The sequence below is a fragment of the Mobula birostris genome, chromosome 2 (assembly GCF_030028105.1).
Source record: "Mobula birostris isolate sMobBir1 chromosome 2, sMobBir1.hap1, whole genome shotgun sequence".
NCBI lineage: Eukaryota > Metazoa > Chordata > Chondrichthyes > Myliobatiformes > Myliobatidae > Mobula > Mobula birostris.
The window spans coordinates 131,394,223-131,414,366 of record NC_092371.1 but is presented as its reverse complement, the minus strand read 5'-3'; the positions used below and the strand labels follow the sequence as shown (position 1 = coordinate 131,414,366).

Here is a 20,144-nt window from a genome sequence, read left to right as displayed (position 1 = left end):
ATGATTGGAAGTGGGTGATCAATGATGTACTACAGGATATCTGTCATAGACATTAATGCCTTGGATAATGTAGGAGCACCTAGATGGGCAACTGAATTGCCAAGGTATAGAAGGCTACAGGCAAGTGCTGGTAAATGGGATTGGTATAGTGGTACTTGAGGGGCATCAAAAACATGGTGGGCTGAAGGGCCTATTTTGATGCTCTCCAGACTGTTCTCTCTCAACTCTGCCCACTGCCTCAGGAAAGCAGGCAACATAATCAAGGGCACCACCCACCCCACTTATTTTCACTTCTCCCTCTCCCATTGGGAAGGAGAACCAGAAGCTCGAGAATATGTATCACAAGACTCAAGGGCAATGTTATCCTGCTGCTAATCAAGTTCTTGAACAGATCTCTCATATGCTCAATGATAAACTCCTGATCTCCCAATCTACCTTGATTTGGCCTCTACTCCTTACAGTCTAACTGCACTCCACTTTCTCTGTAACTGTAATACTTTATTCTGCAATCTGTCTATGTTTCCCCTTGTACCACCTGGACGTACTGGTATGATGAAATGATCTGTATGGACAAAGTTGTCACTGTACCTCAGTACACATCAGAATAATGAACCAATTATTGAGAGCTGAAGCACAAAACACTACCTCCCTGGCCCAGGGCAAGTGCTGTCTTGTACTCAACCCCTTCCCTCAGCTCCCCCTGTGCAAACAGTTCTTAACACCACCTCCCCCCGCCCCCCCCCCCCACACCTCTACTGCCCCTCCACCTGAATCTCACCCTCACCGATTGTCTGGCAGAAGACCTGGCTGGCGGGGAACCAGTCTCCATGCTGACAGGTGACGTACTTGTAGTCGGTAGTGAGCGAGTATCCAGGGTCACAGTAGAACTCCAGCACGGTGCCATGGATGTACCGGTCACAGGGATAAGGGTGGCACAGGTAGTCTCCATGGGCTGGGATTGGGGGCAGAGGGCAAGCTGCAGACAAACACATAGGGCAAGTGAGACTGGCCCCTCAACTGGGATGAGACAGGATAGGATGGGCCCAGATTAATGGGATGGGCTACGGTTTTGCAGTATGGGACAAGACAGAACTAAATGCCCCTTGTTCCATTGTAAACGCATTGTTCCAAACCTCCCGTCATAAGTCAATCACAGTGCCCCAGTGATCTCCCACCCACCTCCTCCACAGCACCATTTACCTCCCCCTCCCCCACCACAATCACAGCTAATACTCACACAGCCCTACCAACTCCACCACTCATAGACCCTACCTCTCCCACAATCACAGCCAACATTCACCCACTTCCCCCTCCCCAGTCATACCCACCTCCCCCTTTCCCACAGACCTACCCACCACCTCCTCCCCTAGTCATACTTGTCACTCAGCTCTACCATAGCCCTCCTCCCAGTTACACCCCCTGACTCTCCTCAACAGTCACACCCACCTGATCCACAGCTTCTCCCACTACCCCTCCCCCAGAGTCACACTTACTGTGCCAAAAGATTCAAGCACTACTCTATCTGCCATAGTCTCACCCACAGATTCACTCACTGCCCTCCACAGTCACACCCACTTCTGCCAAAGACTCACCCACTATCATATCCCCCTACAGTCATATACACTGGCCCCAAAGATTCATCCACTGCCCTCCTCCCCCATAATCATACCGTCAAAACCTTCCCCCACAGTCATACCCACCTTCCCCACAGACTCACCACCTCACCATAACCCACAATCCCACCCACAGTCCAATCCACATACTCCTTCCCCATGGTTCCAATTACCTTCCCCTCCCATCTCCTTCTTCCCCACAGTCCCACCCATCTCTGGGTGCTGGAGTGCTCAGTACAGGCAGGAAGACTCTACAGATCACTCCACAGAATGGACCCACCCCACAACCAGAAGCTTGGAGCACCCTACCTTCAACATCCAGGCAGCTGGGGGGACCATCCGACCACAGCAGGTTGTAGGTACACTCTAGGAACTCTGAGCCCGATAGTTTGTATCCTGGGAAACACTGATACCGCAAGACAGAGCCCACTGGGAAGGTAGTCAGGGAGTCCGAGACATTAATGTAACTGTGGGGGAACACTCGGGGACGCAGGCACCCTGTGCAGGGTCAGGGAGAGGAACAGGGAGGGATGAGACAGAGATGGTGGGGGAGAGACTCCCATCCCATTCCCACTCCCATATATACACCTGGAATATTGAATCTCTGCCTCCACCAACCCCTCAGGCAGCAAGTTCCAAACCCACCCACCCTCTACATGAAACAATTCCCCCAAAGATCCACTCTATACGACCTGCAGCTCCACCTCGTCTTGTCTCTGACACCTCCAGCTTGGGAAAAAGATTCTTACTCTCTCTCCTTCATAATTTTGTTTACCTCTGTCAGGTTCCCCCTCAGCCTCTTCTGTTCCAAAGACAATAAACCTGGTTTCTTCTCATAAATGAAACAATCCATCCTGTTCACAGAGTCATACATCATGGAAACAGACCTTTCCACCCAACTCAGCCAAGCCAACAAAAAATCCCATCTGAGCTAGTCCATTTGTCTACATCTAGCCAATATCCCTCTAAACTTCTCCCATCCACGTACCTGCCCAAATGTTGTTAATGTACCTACCTCAATCTCTGCCTCTGGCAGCCCATCACACTGATCATCCACTGGGTAAAAAGTTGCCCCTCAGGTTTCCTATTAAACCCTTCCCTCTTATCCCAAACCAAGGCCCTCTAGTTCTTAATTCCCCATCCCTGAGAAAAAGACTGTGCATTTGCAAAGGTAAATCTCCTCTGCACCATCCTTCCAACATTACCCCATCTGTGGCCTGACTAGTATTTTATAAAGTTGTAGCATGATATCCCATCCCTTACAGACCACGTAAGATACGTGCTGGTAACCATCAATGCAGAAACCAGAAACTGTGTTTCATTACCTGAAGGCATACAGACCTTGGCAGCTGGGTAGATTATCCCACATCCCATCTTCCAGGCACACTGCTACCATGATGTCCATGTCAGGATAGCGAATCTGGAAGCCCTGGTGGCAGCTAATGATCAGACGGTCACCAGGATGGTAGGTGATGTTGTACACATCAGCATCCTCAATATATGGCAGGGGGCACGTGGTCCCTTGGAGTGAAGAGGCAGAAGATGAGGAGAGACAGCCATTATATGACGAGCCTTACCCAGTCTTCCCTCTGCTCTCCCACTGGGCTAGAACTAGGACCTAATCACACCCTCAGCTAGTCACATAGGCATGGCCAGGGAAGGACACTATGTCAGGGACTGTGGTTGATCAGAGTTATGGAGTCATCAGTGGCTGTGAGGATCAGGGAAGGAGAGGCCCAGTGGCACAGTATATAATACAGATGTCTCAGAGATTCTGCAATTCAGGTTCAATTCTGATGTCCATGCTGTCTATGTGAAGTTTGCACTTCCTCTCTATAACCATGTGGGCTTACTTCCATAATTTTTCTCCTCTCACCTTTTATTTTTCCACTCCCCATTCTGGTACCTTCTCACCTGCTCATTACTTCTCTCTGGTTTCCCTCTTCCTTCTCTTTCTTCTATGATTCACCATCCTCTCCTACTAAATTCTTCTTCAGCCCTTTATCTGTTTCACCTATCCCCCTTCAAGCTTCTTACTTCATCCCCATTCCTCCACCCAAGTTCCCACTCATCTGGTCTCACATATCACATTGCAGCTGGTACTCTTTCCCCTCCCCTGCCTTCCAATTCTGGATCCTGTTCCTTCCTTTCCAGTCCCGATAAAAGGTCTCAGCCAAAATTGTCAACTGTTTATTGCCCCTCCGTTAGACCTTGCTTGACTTGCTGAGTTCCTCCAACATTTTGTGTACGTTTGCTGTCTGTTTGGAGTTTGCATTCATTCCCCGTGACAGGGTGCATTTTCCCCAGGTTTTCCTGTTACCTCCCACATTCCACAAACAGATTGGGAGCTTAATTGACTGCTGTAAATCGGCCCTAGGGTGTTGGTGAATCAGAGAATCTGGGGGAGTTGATGGGTATGTCTGGCAAATAGATAAAAAGGAAATGGGGTGGAATGGGATTAATGGGACTACTTAAATAGTGTGTCAGTCTAAATGGACTGAATGGTCTCCTATACCATAAGAATTAATGAATTATATGGTATATAATATTGCCCTTTCATCCTTGTTTGACCACTGGTTTTAATTATTCCACTGTGTGCTACTTGGCACGAGCTCATCCATCATCAGAGATTATCATCACTTTCCCCAAACCAGCACAACATCACCATTTAACAAAGGGCACATGGACAAGATATCCAGCCCTCAGGTGTGTAAACAATCATGCACACAGCGAGACTGGAAAATCTGTTCTGGCAAATTTTCTTTCTGATGGAACAGAAGCCATTGGTGATGACAACAACTCTACTCAGGGAGTCAGAATACTGTGGAATCCAGGTGTTCAAATGTGCATGCTGATGGTAAAAATGTTGGATGTGAAATGGAAGACTGGGACAACTCTAGTGATCAGACCTGCTGGCTCACTTAATTGAAAGACTCCAAAAGGGTTATCATTGTCTTTAATATCAATGTACCCAGCCACTTGAAAGAGATTGATACGTTCTATTCCAACTTTGTTCAGCACCAAAGTTACATGACTCTCAACATTGCTCACCACAAACCAAGCTCAGCAACTGGTAGAAGCTGGCCAAACCTGGCCCAGCAACTAAACAAGCCGAGCTTGATCTTTTCAAACCTCTGTGGACCGGTTTGCGTATTAATGAGCAGACGGTGGGCCGGATAAATGCATAAAAAACTTGAAATATGGGAATTATCCATTTAAATACATCTAGTTATGTTTTGCCTCAAATTAATGAATAACGCATGCTAGAAAATCATTTGTGCTTAACCAAAGATGCCAATTAGTAATCGAAGAACTCATTAGTTACAATTTATTTCAATCAAGGCATCTTTTGAATCTATTAAAAGGACACAAAGAATCTTTAAACATAAAACATATGAACATGATGCATTGAATTGTGGTAAATTATAATAAAAAATAAAATTTTAATACAAACAGTTGATAAATCAATGTGAAACTTGATGCTGTTTGTTGCTTGAAAGCTTCTCAATATTGGGTGTCAGACTTGATGCCAAGACCAAGACATTATCCAGATGGGCATCAGTCAATCTTGTTCTCAAATGGTTCTTGGTGTGCTTCATTTTTGAAAATAATTGGTCACACAATTAAATGCTGCCAAACAATGATGCCATCTTTTTTGCATGGTCCACTAAGTTAGGATACTTCCCACTTGGATGAATATATTTTCTATAGAAGTCAAGCACTGACACATCTTCAGAAGAATGAAATTTCGATCTCAATATGTCGTCACACTGCATCTCAATCAATTCCATTTGAAAAAGTTCTTATGCAGTGTCCACCTTTTGAGACAATACGTTTTGAGACTTCGTAGCTTGTATGGGTATTTTCTTCATTTTCACCGCTTTTCTTAGCAAAAAATTATGTTTGTTTTCCGAAACTAGCCTTCATTCACTCAACTTCATCTTTCCTTGCTTGCCCAGTAAACTTGTTAAAATTTCCACTATGGCGGGTCTCGTAATGTCACCTGATATTTGTCACCTTTTTCACAGCAATGTTTTCTAGGCAAATGAGACAAACTAGTTTCCTAGCTTGCTCGATGAAGAAGTAATCTAGTGTCCAAGTGTCTTGGAAATTTCGGCACTCAGTGTCTACCTTCCTGCGTTTTGCATTCATTGCCATTGGAATTTTTTCTTCGATTTTATTTCAAAACGCAAGTTATTCAACAAGTATCATAGCACATGTAAATATCTGGATATTTAGCGTGATTTCTTGTTAAAACACAGTGACGCTGTTTCTGTTTACAAATTTAAATGATCACATCTGAAAACCTGTGCGTGCACAGAGAGTACCTAATACATATTAATAAGGTAGTCTGCCCTCCTGTCATTCGTGTATGCCAGTGACTGGAACAAAACGGAACCTGGGGCCAGTGTAACAAGACACCATGCATGTCCATCAGTGTGGTCATGTGAAACACTCAGAATAAAGAAAAAAATCGCTCGCGGGCTGGATGAGCATAGTATCCCAATATTTGCTCGCGGGCCGTAGGTTGCCTACCCCCGACCTAGAACAAGCCCACACAGCTTTCTATCAGTATTGTTGTCAGGTAATTGTAAATCAGGGTTGTGGGATTACTGGCGTGGAGTGGCTCAAAAGGCTGGAAGGGCCTCTGTATTGCTAAGTAAAAAATAAATAAATGTACAGTGTACCCCTGATGAGATAGGCTCTCTTCACCATGCAATATAGTAGGAGGTCCTGTAAGCCCTTAACTTCACAGAGAATACCAGCTGTGGTAGTTCGAGCTTGTCTGAAAGGATAGGCAAGGAAGAGGTGTCAATCATCATTTGATAACTGCTAAGGAATTTTTAAATAGTTCCAGAATGGAGCAACTTCACTCAAAGGTCCAAAATTGCTCTTGTTGGCCTACTTCTAACTTTCTTCTCTTCTACCTCTTCACATTTGCCTACAGAGAATGCAGGTGGATTGTCAGATTTGTATGCAGTTGCAACTGCATGCACTCTGATGCTTTTGACTGTGGCTATTCTAAAAGAGAAAAAAAGTTGGTTCCAAATATTTTTCATGCTTTACCATGATATCTAAGCATCAAATTGGAGATGCAAGGAATATCTTTATATTTATCTTTATGTGCTTTCCGTATGTCCTCCCCATGGAAGGCATGCTCTGATTACCTCCCACAGTCCGAAGGCATGCCAGGGAGATTAATTGGACATTGTAAATCAGGGTTGTGGGATTACTGGGGTGGAGTGGCTCAAAAGGCTGGAAGGGCCTACTTTGCTCTGTATTGCTAAGTTAAAAATAAATAAATGCACAGTGTACTCCTGATGAGACAGGCTCTCTTCACCATGCAATATAGCAGGAGGTCCTGTAAGCCCTTAACTTTGCAGAGAATACCAGCTGTGGTAGTCTGAGTTTGTCAATTCCACCATTAAGGATGCAGCACATCAAAAGCCAAAATTGCTGGTCTTCCCAAGACAAAACTTACAAGCTGAAACTTTCTAGCTGTAAAACTTTATTAAGTAAATGTTCACTAACATGCAGAATCCTATACAATTCTCTCATTTTTAATTTAATGCTTTCTTACTCATATTGGAAGATGTTATTCAGCCTGTTGTATACACCAGCCCTCATTGCAATCCCATGCATCCCACTCCCCTCTTATCACCCTCATTCCCATCAGCCCACCATTCTCCTGCAATCACCTTCAACTTGAGGTGGTTTGCACCAATCCACGCGTCTACAGGAGTACACCAGAGCACCCGGGGAAACCACATGATCACATGGAGAACATGCCAACTCCACACAGCACCACAAGTTGGGCTTGAACTGGGTCACTGGAGTTATGAGGCAATGCTCTGTTCATGAGAACAACTGGAGCAGCTGGTTTTTGATTGTGTCTGTACCTCACCGTGCTTGTTTACATGACAACAATAAACTGGACATTGACTTGCCCATTGTGAAGTTGTTGCAATTGAAATATTCCTTCCTTGCCTAATCACTTCTGTAAAAAAAGATATACACACATGCACAACTTATGATAGATCCACAGGCACACACGTATATGTACAAAGTCAGATGTTCACACGAAGACACATTCACAGAAACGATTACACACTCACAGTTGGCTGCACGAGTGGCTGAGTTGATACCTCTGGACTTACATTCGGGGAGACACTGTGGTACGGAGCTGGGCTCCCACATCAGGGTTCCGTCGCCCTGTTCACACTCTGCCTTTGATGGACCTCTCAGCTTATACCCATGCTGGCAGTGGAAGCTAACCAGATCACCCTCGTGGAAGATGGTGTGGGAGGAAGGGACTCTCTCTCCATGGTCTGGAGGCCTGGGGTCAGGGCAGGTCTCCACAACACCGACCTCTGCAATGACAGGCACACATCTCAGAACTGTACACATCACCTGTAGGTGCACGCACGCGACATCCCACAGGCAAATCAGTTCTACACTTGGAGCAGCTCATTCACCCTGGGGTCACATCTCGTGAAACATTCTTGTATGGGCACACTGACCCTAACCAGCTTAAACCAATGGATAGCCAATTGCTCTCAGGAAATGGACCTGGAAACGTGAGTGAACAAGCACTGCTTTACATTCTTCTCATTAATCTGGTGAAATGTAACCCTCCCAATCTCCCCTCTCCCATCCTCACAGCCCCTCCTTCATCTTTCTTCCTCCATTTCCCACTCCCCATCCTTTAACTCCCATCACTCATCCTCTTCTTCTCCCTATCCTCTCCCCTCAACCCCCCCCATCTTCCTCATCCCCTTCCTTCAACTCCTATCCCTCACTCTTCCCCCTCTCCCCATTCACCTCCCCCTCTCCCCTTTCACCACCTCCCTCCCCCCATTCACCTCCCCCCTCTCCCCATCCACTGATCACTGTAAATTGCTGATAGTGAGTTAGAAAGCAGTAAAATCTGGGAGTGTATGGGTATATGAGGAGAATAAAACGGGATTAACATAAGATTGGTGTAAACAGGCAGTTTACGCAGACTTGGTGGGCCAAAATGCCTGTTTCTGTGCTGTTGCAATGCATGACATTAATTACTAGGTCACAAGTTTCAGCCAAGCATTTCATTACTAAGTGTATTCAAGATCCTTGAGGACATTCTAAGCAGTAGATAAAGCAGAGAATAGTGCACACAGGCCAATATATTATGAGTACATCTCCCCACCATTCATAGTGTCTACATGATGTGCTACCTCAAGAAGGTAGCATCTTCCATCAAAGAAGCCCACAATTCCCAACTGTTCCTTCCTGAAGTCCCACCGCACCAGGTTTAGGGACACCCAACCATTTGGTTCTTCAACCAACCAGCACAACTCTAATCATTACCTCAGCACAACAACACTTTACACTACAATGAGTTTTGTTTTATTGTTCTAATTCTGTTCTTTCTTGGATACTGTGATTATTTTTTGTTTAATTTATGTTTTTTCCCTTGTGGAGCCTGATTGAGATACATATTGAAAATGATGAGCGGCAAAGGGAAGATAGGAAGTGTCTGTGATCACATCCTCTTGTTTTTTTTTTTGCATTTTATTTTATCTTTGCTCTGTACTGTTACCACAAAACACATGCCATGGCATATACATCAGTGATATTAAGTCTGATGCTAATATGGACTGCTTTTCTAGGCACAGGCTATCCAAAGATGTACTAAGAGGTGGCTTTCACTTTACGAAGGGCCAGATATAGACCTGAAATGTGGGAACTTCAGAAATATATTCACTGGGGAAAAGAGACTTTTCCTTAAGGAACAGGCTAAGGGATATTTACAGCAGTTAGGTCACAGCTCTACCAGATAACAAATATGACAAATCATTCAATGTTTCCTCAGTTTCTTTCCAAATATGTTCAGTGCTCCACTGAGCAGCGAAAATCAGGGTTTATACACAGAACTACCAATAACTGGAAGAATTGCAGATTGGAATATTGCTGCCAAGTTAATGTGTACATAGTAATACACTTGGGGAAATTAAGTTGCATTAACCCTAGCTCTGTGTCCTGCTTGCAGAGATTTCTCATGTCACCAAGCATTCTAAAATACTTCCAAAGATGCACTGTAGAAACTATCCTGACTGTTTGCATCATGGCCTGGCACAGCAATTTCAATGCACAGGAATGAAAGCAGCACAGCCCTCCCCACCACTGGAAGTACCTACAGGAGGCACTAACTCAAAAAAGTGGCATCTGTCATCAAGGACTCCTACCACCTGGGTAATTCCTTTTTCTTGCTGCTACTGTCAGGCAGGAGATACCTGATGTCCTGCACCACAAGGTTTGGGAACAGCTACTATCTTACAACTATCAGTTTCTTGAACCATCCTGAAAAAGCCCTGTCTGTACCTCAGCAACAGGACACTATAGACCACCTCTTGCACTACCATAACTTATCTATGATCGTGATTTTTTTGCATTAATGTATGTAGTCTTTTTTCTTTACCATATTATATAATTTATGTGTAATTTATATTGTGTGGTGTCTGTACCTACGTGCCCACAATGCTGCTGCAAGTTTTCCATTGTTTCCGTAGCTTACTGCAATTGTGCTGGACTTCTGCCAAAGCTCACTGTTCTAATCTTTCTAGCACAGTGGTGGTGGGCTGGTCCATACCCTGGGACTATCCTGGTTCAATCCGTGACAGTGATCCTCTTGCTCTTCTCCATCCTCTGTCTGACCTTCAGCACCACTGGTCACAAATACCAAATGCGTGCCTTTCCATCAGCCGGCTTCCCAAAATGCTGTCATGTAGCTTTCCCTTTTGTTTCATTAGTTTCAGTGTTTTAGGATCTGGGGTCTTAGGTCAAGGCCCATTTCAAAGGGGATTTGACAGGCAACCCTACTGAAGGGGCCTGGAATCTTGTATAGGCCACAACAATAAGGATAGAAGATTTCTTTCCAGGGAGAACCTGAGTAAACGCAGTACTGACATGACACAGTAGTTTTAGGTTCATCAAGACTGGTTTGTGTATATTCCCTTTTTAAATAGCTCAATTCCAATCCCAACTCAGCACTTGAACTCAGACTCCAGACAGTTATTGACATCATTGCCTCAGGAGATCTTCCATTCCCAGCTTCAAGTGTTATACTGTCTCAGTCCCAAATATCTCACTTGTATCTGCAGCCCAAAATCCACAAGCAGGACCACCATGGCATTCCCATTGCTTCAGCTGGTTCATACCGCACTGAACTTATTCCTTTCTCCTACTGTCCAGCTCCTTCCCACTTCCAATACCCTCTGCCATTTTGACTGTTAACAATTCACTGATCACAACAGAATCATTTTTACCATGGATGTATAATCTCTTTACACCTCTGTCCCACATCAGGAGTATCTGAGGGCACTCCACTTCATTCTGGAACAGAAGCCCAACCAGTTCCTCTAAACCAACACCATCATTCATCTTTCTGAATTTGTTCTCACACTTAAAAACTTCTCCTTCTGTCCACTCATTTTCTCCAGATGAAAGGTATAAATATGGGCACTGGTGTGAGCCCAAGCTTTGCTGTCCTTCTGTGGGATTTGTGGAACAGTGTTTGTTCCAGTCCTGCCCAGACCCACTCAACACAACTCTTCTTCCAGCACATCAATGACTTCATTGATGCTGCCACTTGTACTCATGCAGAACTCAGCGGTTCATTACTTTGGCTGTTAATTTTCACCCTGACTTGACCCTCATGGTCAATCTCTGACTCTCCCCTTCCTTTTCTGCATCTTGCTGTATCCATCACCGGAAAACAGGCCAGCTGTTAACACCATTATAAGACTAGTAACTTTGACAATCATCTCCACTACTCTTCATTCACCTTGCCTCCCGTAACAACACTATTCCATTCTCCCAGCTCCTCAATCTCCATTATATTTGCTCTGATAATGAGACTTTCTATACATTGTCTCTGAAGTGTCTTCTTACTTCCTGAACCATGACTTCCCTTCCACTATTGTTTACAAAGTCCTTGATTACATCTCCCACTCCCTCTCCTCTAGGGCAGAACAAATATAGGGTACCCCCAGTCCTTACTTTGCACCCCACCAGCTTCCATATTCAACTAGCCATTCTCTGCAAAGTCGTTCAGCAACGGGATCCCACCACCAGACACGTTTCCTTCTCCTCCCCTTTCAGCATTTTACAGGGACCATTCCCTTCATAACTCCTGGTCCACTTTTCCATTCCTATCAACCATCCTACTTCCTATGGCACTTTCACATGCAACTGCAGGTGATATAACACTTATAGTACAGCATGGAGAAAAGCACTTTGGCCCAGTTAATCCATGCTGAAACCATTTAAGTTGCCTACTCCCATCGACCTACACCTGAACCATAGCCCTCCGTATCCCTATCCATGTAACCTAACTAAACTCCCCTTATTCAGCTTGCATGCACCATTTGTGCTGGCAGCTTATTCCACACTCTTACAACCCTCTGAAGAAGTTTCCCCTTATGTTCCCCTTAAATTTCTCACCTTTCACCCTTAACCTATGACCTCTGGTCACAGTCCCACCCAACCTCAGTGGAAAAAGCTTGATTGCATTTACACTATCTACAATCAATCAATGGCTCCGTCTGTCTAAGTAGACAATGGATGCGCCCGGTATCTGGGGCACAAACCTGGGCGATGAAAATGGAGATCCTGGGCTACCCAGACATCAAGATCCCTGTCTCAGCCTCGCGGATGTGGTCCAAAGGAATGTGAAGCAGTACATTTGGCATCAGCTTGGCTGCAGGAGCTGCCGGGAGGTGACATGATACGTCATCCAACCGCCTTAGGGGCTCCATTCCAGATTTGTGTAGGGTTTACTCCTTAGCCTTCTCTTCTCCCGAAGATAGCCACAAGGCAGTGGGATCTGTAACCCTGGATAGGGGCCTATACCGGAGCCAGCTGAGCCCGACCTATACCCTCATAATTTTGTATACCTCTATCAAATCTCCTCTCAGTCTTCTGTGTTCCAAAGAATACAGTCCTAGCCTATTCAATCTTTCCTTATAACTCAGATCTTCCAGAACCGGCAACATTCTTGTAAGTTTTCTCTGTATGAGGGTCTGAGGAAAAGGCCTCAGGGCGGCAAACACCTCCTCCTCTGTAATCTGTACAGGAAACATGAAGTTGATGCCGCTTTGCCTCACTTCTATAGACTCTGTGTCCATCTCCCAAGAAAATACAGATGCAAAGAATTAATTTAAGATCTCCCCCATCTGTTTTGGCTCCAAACATGGATTACCATTCTGGTCTTCCAGAGGATCAATTTTGTCCCTTGCAATCCTTCTGCTCTGCTCTTAACATATCCCTTAGGATTCTCTTTTACCTTGTCTGCTAGAGCAACTTCATGCCTTATTTTAGCCTTCCTGATTTCTTTCTTAAGTGTTCTCTTGCATTTCTTATACTCCATAAGCACCTCATTTGTTCCTATCTGCCTATACCTGCTATGCAACTCCTTCTTTCTCTTAGCCAGGGCATCAATATCTCCTGAAAACCAAGGCTCCCTACACATTGTCTTCACCTTTTATTCTGACAGGCACATACAAGCTTTGTACTCTCAAAATTTCAGTTTTGAAGGCCTCCCACTTACCAAGTGCACCTTTGTGAGAAAACAGCCTGTCCCAATCCACACTTGCCAGATAATTTATGATATCATCAAAATTGACCTTTTCCAATTTAGAATCTCAACCCGTGGACCAGACCTATATTTTTGCTTACTTACTTTGAAACTAATGGCATTGGCACTGTGGTCACTGGATGCAAAGTGTTCCCTTACACAAACTTCTGTTCCCTGCCTCATTCCCATCGCACGCTCTCTTGTTGGGACTTCTACAGACTGATGAAGGAAATTTTCCTGAACACATTTGACAAACTCCATTCCATCTAGTTCTTTTACAGTATGGGATACCCAAAATAACCTACAACAACAACCTTATGTTTCTTGCAACAATCTACAACCTCTTTACAAATTTGTTCTTGTAATTCCCTTGGATTGTTGTGTGGTTCATAATATAGCCCCATTACTGTGGTCATACCTTTATTATTTTTCAGTTCCACACATAATGCCTCACTAATTGAGTTCTCCAGTCTATCCTGATAGAACACTGATGTGATATTTTCCCTGACTAGTAACACCACCCATCCTCCTTTAAACCATCCCAATCTGTCACATCAAAAAAACATCAGAACTCCAGAATATTGAGCTGCCAGTCCTGCCCCTTCTGCAACCAAGTCTCACTGATGGCTACAACATAATTCCAGGTGTTGGTCCATGCCCTGAGTTCATCCACCTTTCCTACAATACTTGTTGCATTGAAACATATGCAGCTCAATACATTAGTTGCACCATGCTCAAAGCTTTTGATTCCTAACTTTGTCTGAGGTCTTACCAACATCTGCCTCTACAACCTCTCCGCTAACTGTTCTATCACTCTGGTTCCCATTCCCCTGCAACTCTAGTTTAATTCTTGTCCTTTCATCTGCCTCTCCTCACCATTGAAGGAACTAAAAACTACCTGCAGGTGAAGCAGTAATCCTCTTGCACTTCTTCCAATCTAGTGAATTATACACAATGTTGTCTCCTCTACAGTGGAGAAAACAAACACAGATTGGATGGCCACATTCATTCTGCAGGGTAGTCCTGAACTTTCTGCTACCTGCCACTTTAATTCCCCATCCTACTCCCACTTCGAGCTATTGGACAGTGACCTGATGTACTGTCACAGTGAGGCCCAATGCAAGCGTGAAGTTCTTCTGTCAGAGCATGTAGCAGTCTTCTGCCCCACTGAGTTTTACAACTTCAGGTAATGATTTCTCAGACAGAATTGTTTCTTTTCCCTCTCTCACTCATTCTCTCTGGAGGACATGCCAAACCTGACCTGGATATGTCTTCCGGCTCTGCATTTTGCAACTCCCACATTCTTTTGTCTATGTTCACTCTCTCTAGCTGCTCCTATTAACTCACTGATCAGACAACCGTGTTTACAGATATTTCTGTGATCACCCCAATTTTACCCTATCATGGACACCCCCTTCCCTACAGCTTTATCAGCTTCTTCTGCCTCCTTTTCAGCTCTGAGTCAGGGTACCTGACCCCACAATGCTGACTGTTTCTTTTCCTACAGATGCAGCCTGACATGCTGAGTGTTTCCAGCATTTTCTGCCTGTATGGTGTATTCTGAGCTCTGTCACAGGAAGAAATCGCTGGGTGGATATACTCTAGGCTTACTTGGAGAAATGCAACATCATCACCCTGGCCTATGACCACTCAAAGTGGAGAAGGAACAGCTGTCAAGAACCTTGAATACAGATGCCTTGGGTAAGTGGTAGAAGGAACACACCACTTCACAAAGCTTCAGGGCCCACTACCCAGTTACACACCTCCTACCCCATCTGTGGGGGAGTCTGCAGTTCCCACAGCAGCCTTGTGAGTTTCCTCAGCACCTACACAGCCGCTGTGGAAATCACCTTTTGGCCCTCAGAAGATGGCATCAGTCAAGTTAGGGCAAGACTCACTCTCATTAAAATAATCAATTATCCATAAATATTTATATCATTTAAATATACACATCTGTATTACAATATATTGTAGGACATTGGAAGATTTTAAAACAATACTTTAACCAGAAAAAAATTATATTCATGCGTTCTGCATAACTTCTTGAACCATATTTGCGCTAAAGCATTACAAATATTTTCGGACTCTGTCCATTCCTGGATGGGAACTTACCGGACATCTGATCCGCAGTGCACACACAAAGCAAGACATCAGCGCAGAGCATTAAAGCTGCTACTGGAAGATGCTGGTAAGTCCCAACTGAAAGTCGGCTGCTATAAATCGCCCCATAATACATCTCTCGGCAGCAGCAATTGTAACAACCTGCAAACGAATCATTAAATATATAACAGCACGGTAGACAACCTCGCCCGGACAAAAATCGGAAGCTCAAGTGCTGAAAGCACTGATATTTTTCTCTTTGCAAACCCGTGCTGCTCTTAATAGATTCCTGTATACCGAATAGGCGTTTTTGCATGACAGGATTATCAGGTACATAATTATAATTAACATGCACCTGCAAACAAAACACAATGCAGCAAAATCATTATTTGGGGGGAGGGGGTTGTGTGTGTATGTTGGAGGGATGGGGAAGTCATTACAGTTTCTTCATTGCATGTACTTTGCTGGAACAATATTTCTTTCATCCTCATACCTGCTTGGCCCTGGGTTGTAGGCGAAGGAGTGGGCGGTGCAAACTGGCTCTCGCGTTTTGATTGACAGTTCTGTTGACCCAGGCGTGCTCATGGGCAGCTCTTGTCATTGATCTGTTGACGCAGATTCCCTCCCCACAGACGCTGCCTGACCTACTATCCCTAGCATTTGTTGTTGTCACTACAGGATTTATCACTCGTTGCTCCTCCCCCGCAGTTTGACTGATGGCTCGTCCAGAAGCTCCGCCTCCGTCTTTCACCGACATCTTTTTCACAGACTCTGCACCAACTCTTCGAGTGGCAGTTCACACACAGACTCCGCCTACACAATTTCGCAGGTCGCTCAGCACAGGCTCTGCCTACATAGTTCAATGGATAGCTCAACACAAACACTAACTTCACCGATTGATCCGCAACACTCCATGGATTCCGTATTCAGCTTTTGACTGACAACACCCAAGTAACTCCGCCCTCAAATTACACTACACTACATTGAGAGCGTTCTCCTATTTATTGACCACAGCTCTGCCTTCAACAATATCGCCAACCTCTTGGACATGGTGCTCAGATCCTCTCTTTGAAGCTGACTCCTTGATTTTCTGACCAACCGACCACCATCAGTGGTAAGGCTATGCAACAACACCTCCATCACAATTATCCTCAACACTGCTACCCACCAGGTTGTGTCCTCAGCTCCCTATTCACTCACAAATGTGTGGCCAAATTCTGCTCTAACTTCATCTCCAAATTTGAAAATGACACCAACAAAGTGAGATGAATCTCAAATAACAACTAGCTGGAGAACAGAGAAGAGATAAAAAGCATGGTGTCATGACAATAATCTTTCTCTCAATGTTAGCAAAACAAAATAGTTGGTCATTAGGAAGCAGGGTGGAGCACATACCCCAGTATGTATCAATGGTACTGAGGGGGAGATGGTTAAATTTGCCCTGGTCCATCCAAGTTGATGCTATGCCCAAGAAAGCACACCAGCACCTCTACTTCCTTGGAGGCTAAGGAAATTCAACACATCCCTGATGTCTCTTACCAATTTTTACACATACACTATAGAAAGCATCCCATCGAGATGCATCACAGTTCAATATGTTAATTACTCTGCCAAGACCACAAGAAATACCAGAGCTCAGAACACAGCCCAGTTCATCACGAAAATCAGCCTTCCCCTTCAGTGACATAATCTACACTTACCCATGCTTCAGGAAAGCGGCCAACACAATTGAGGAATCCTCCCACTCCAAGCATTCTTTTTTTCTCTCCCCTCCCATCAGAAACCACAGAATTAGATTCAGAGTACAGAATCAGGTTTATTATCACTGACATATGTCATGAAATTTATCAGGACAGACAGCATTTATGGAAATGAATAAACAGTCAGTGCTTCGGGCTGAGACCCTTCATCAGGATTTCCAGCATCTACAGAATCTCGTGTCGTGAAATTTGATGTTTTGTGGCAGCAGTACAAACCAAGACATAAAAGTTACTATGATATGAAAGACAAATAATGAGGCCATATTCATGGGTTCATGACTGTCCAGAAATCTAATACAAAAGCTTCACTATAAGCACCACCAGAATCAATAACAGCTTCTATCCTATTGTTACCAGACTCTTGAAAGGACTGTTTTACTGGAAAAATGAACTTATTATCTTCCAATCTACCTCATGGTGTGACCCTTGCAGTTTAATATTTACCTAAAATGAACTTCCTTTCTTTCTGCATTCTGTTTTCTTTTCACTACTTAGTATGTATGTATGTATGGAACATTCTGAATGAATGGCATGCAGACAAAAGCTTTTCAAAGTATCTCTGTATACGTGACAATAAGAAAACCAGTACCAATACCAGGTTCTGCTCTCAGTTTTAGACTGTCAAATCTCCATTTACATTTTAAAGACACATTAAGTGAATCATCTGGAATTTTAAAAAATGCCGTCTTTACCAGATTTACAAAAACCTATGTGGTCTACTGGTGTTTTTCACTGGAGCAAACCAGTGATGCAATGTCAAGCAATCTGCCTGATGCTAAAATAACTTAGGGATTGCGAATACATGGCTCTTCCGTAAAAAGAATTAAATGTACAAAATCCCTGGGAGTTCACATCACAGATGAGCTCATCTGGTCCCTTAATATCCCTTCCCTGAACAAGAAGGCACAGCAGTGACTCCATTTCTCCACTTCCTAAGGAGATTGAGGAAAGCAAGGCTCTCTTCCCCCCACCATCTTATCTTAATTGCATTTTATAGGAACATCACTGGGAGTGTCCTGACAAGTAGCATCTCCATCTGGTATGGGAACAGCCGAGTATCGGACCAGAATTCTCTACAAAGGATTGTGAGAATGGCTGAGGATCATAGGGGTCTCCCTACCATCCATTGGGGACATTTATCAGGAGTGCTGCATATGCAGTGCCTTTAATATTATTAAGGATCCCAACTATCCATCTAGCATCCTCTTTAATTTTCTGCCATCAAGTTGGGAAACGATTTCTTCCCTCAGGCTGAACTGCTGAAGGTCTCCGCCCAAAACATCGACTGTACTCTTTTCCAGTGATGTTGCCTGGCCTGCTGAGTTCCTCCAGCATTTTGTGTGTGTTGCTTGGATTTCCAGCATCTGCAGATTTTCTCTTGTATGTGATAGGCTTCTGAACTCCCTGCTACATCACATTGAAAGTGTCATTGGTTAATACGTTCTGTTCCTTACAATATTTAATTGACGCACTATAGATTATTTATGTGTAATCCATCTGTAGATTTAATCATTACTTTCATAAGTTATGATCTGTTATGATTACTACAGTGCTTTACACCCTGGTTCAGAGAAACATTGTCTCATTTGATGGTAAACATCTTTTGTTAAATGGCAATAAACTTGACTAGACTTGATTTGGGATAGCAGCAAATTTTGACCTTGTAAACAATATGTCCATCCTGAGGAATTAAATAGCTTGTGTTTGTCTTCATGGAAGATAATCTAAGAAGCACTCAGAGAAATCTTACATAGCCAAAGGTCCAGAGCAAACATGCAAGCAAGTTGAAGAAGTTAAGCTTGAAAACTTACAGCCTAGTGGCTCCTGAGATCCAAGTTCAATCTGACCACTGGTGCTGTCTGCGTGAAGTTTGCACATTTTCCTAAGAGTGTGGGTACTCCAGCTTTTTCAACATTTCAAAGACAGTGGTTGGTAGTTTAATTGGCTGTGGTAAAATACCGTAAATGTAGGTTAATAGCATAAATAATCCAAGGAAAGTTCGTGGGAATGTGTGAGAAAGAACATTGCAGGGATGAAGGGAAGTAAGGAAGAGGGATGGTTTTCCTGGGAGCTGATATAGACCCAAGGGGCTGAAGAATGCTGTTATATTTAGAACCATTCTAAAATCTATGGAATCTTGGAAGAACATCCACTATCTCTATAGCCATCTCTTTCAAATCCCTAAAGACCAAATCCCTACAATAAAGACCAAATACCATTTGTTTTTTTAATTCCCTGCTGTACTTGCATCCTTGAGGTCATCCTATCCACTAGCAGAGAAACAGAAATACTGAATTGGGAAATGTTGATGTTTAAAAGGTCCTGAATGTTACTTGCACTGAAATCATTGTCATCAAACATGCAAATATAGCACGGAACTGAGAAGTAAAATGGTATTTGGTATTCAGTGGATCTGAGTATGAGAATAAATATTTCTTAGGGTTTGGATGAGACCTCTTCACCTGGAAAATCTTATAAGTTTTTGGTTTCCTTTGCTAAAAAGAGATGTACTTGCCATGAGGGAATGTAGTGAAGATTCACCAGCTGGTTCTGAGGACACCCAAGTCTGTTTTATTCAGATTTATATCATATCTGTGTAATGTCACATACACCGGCATGCGATGAAATTATTTGCTTGCATGAAGCTCAGAGTAAACACTATACATAGTAATAATAAATATAACAATAAGATTAATAAATATTATTTATAATCCTTCACTGAGAACTCCAGCCCTCGTCCCCTTTTTCCGCCCTCTCTATCCCTTTTAAAGCACTGAAATCCAGGAATATTGAGAATCCATTCCTGCCCTGGTGCCAGCCAAGTCTCTGTAATGGCCACTACATCATAATTCCATGTATGTATCCATACAGGGTTGTTATCATGGGTGACTTTAACTTCCCTAATATTGATTGGCACCTGATTAGTTCCAAGGGTTTAGATAGAGCAAAATTTGTTAAGTGTGTCCAGGATGGATTCCTATCACAGTATGTGGACAGGCCGACCAGGGGGAATGCCATACTAAATGTAGTACTAGGTAATGAACCGGGTCAGGTCAG

At 43.8% G+C, this 20,144-nt stretch overlaps 1 protein-coding gene across 2 annotated transcripts in view; it reads right to left on the bottom strand.

The window, feature by feature from the left end:
• Window positions 1-20,144, bottom strand: part of susd4 (sushi domain containing 4) — a 71,639-nt gene that overhangs the window by 36,659 nt on the left and 14,836 nt on the right. For both annotated transcript variants that reach the window (XM_072277639.1, XM_072277642.1), the window contains exons 3-7: window positions 15,340-15,489; window positions 7,772-7,984; window positions 2,955-3,134; window positions 1,923-2,111; window positions 785-976 (exon numbers count right to left, since the gene is read on the bottom strand). In XM_072277639.1, coding sequence (XP_072133740.1) covers window positions 785-976; window positions 1,923-2,111; window positions 2,955-3,134; window positions 7,772-7,984; window positions 15,340-15,489 — 924 coding nt within the window. The remainder of the gene's footprint in view (window positions 1-784; window positions 977-1,922; window positions 2,112-2,954; window positions 3,135-7,771; window positions 7,985-15,339; window positions 15,490-20,144) is intronic.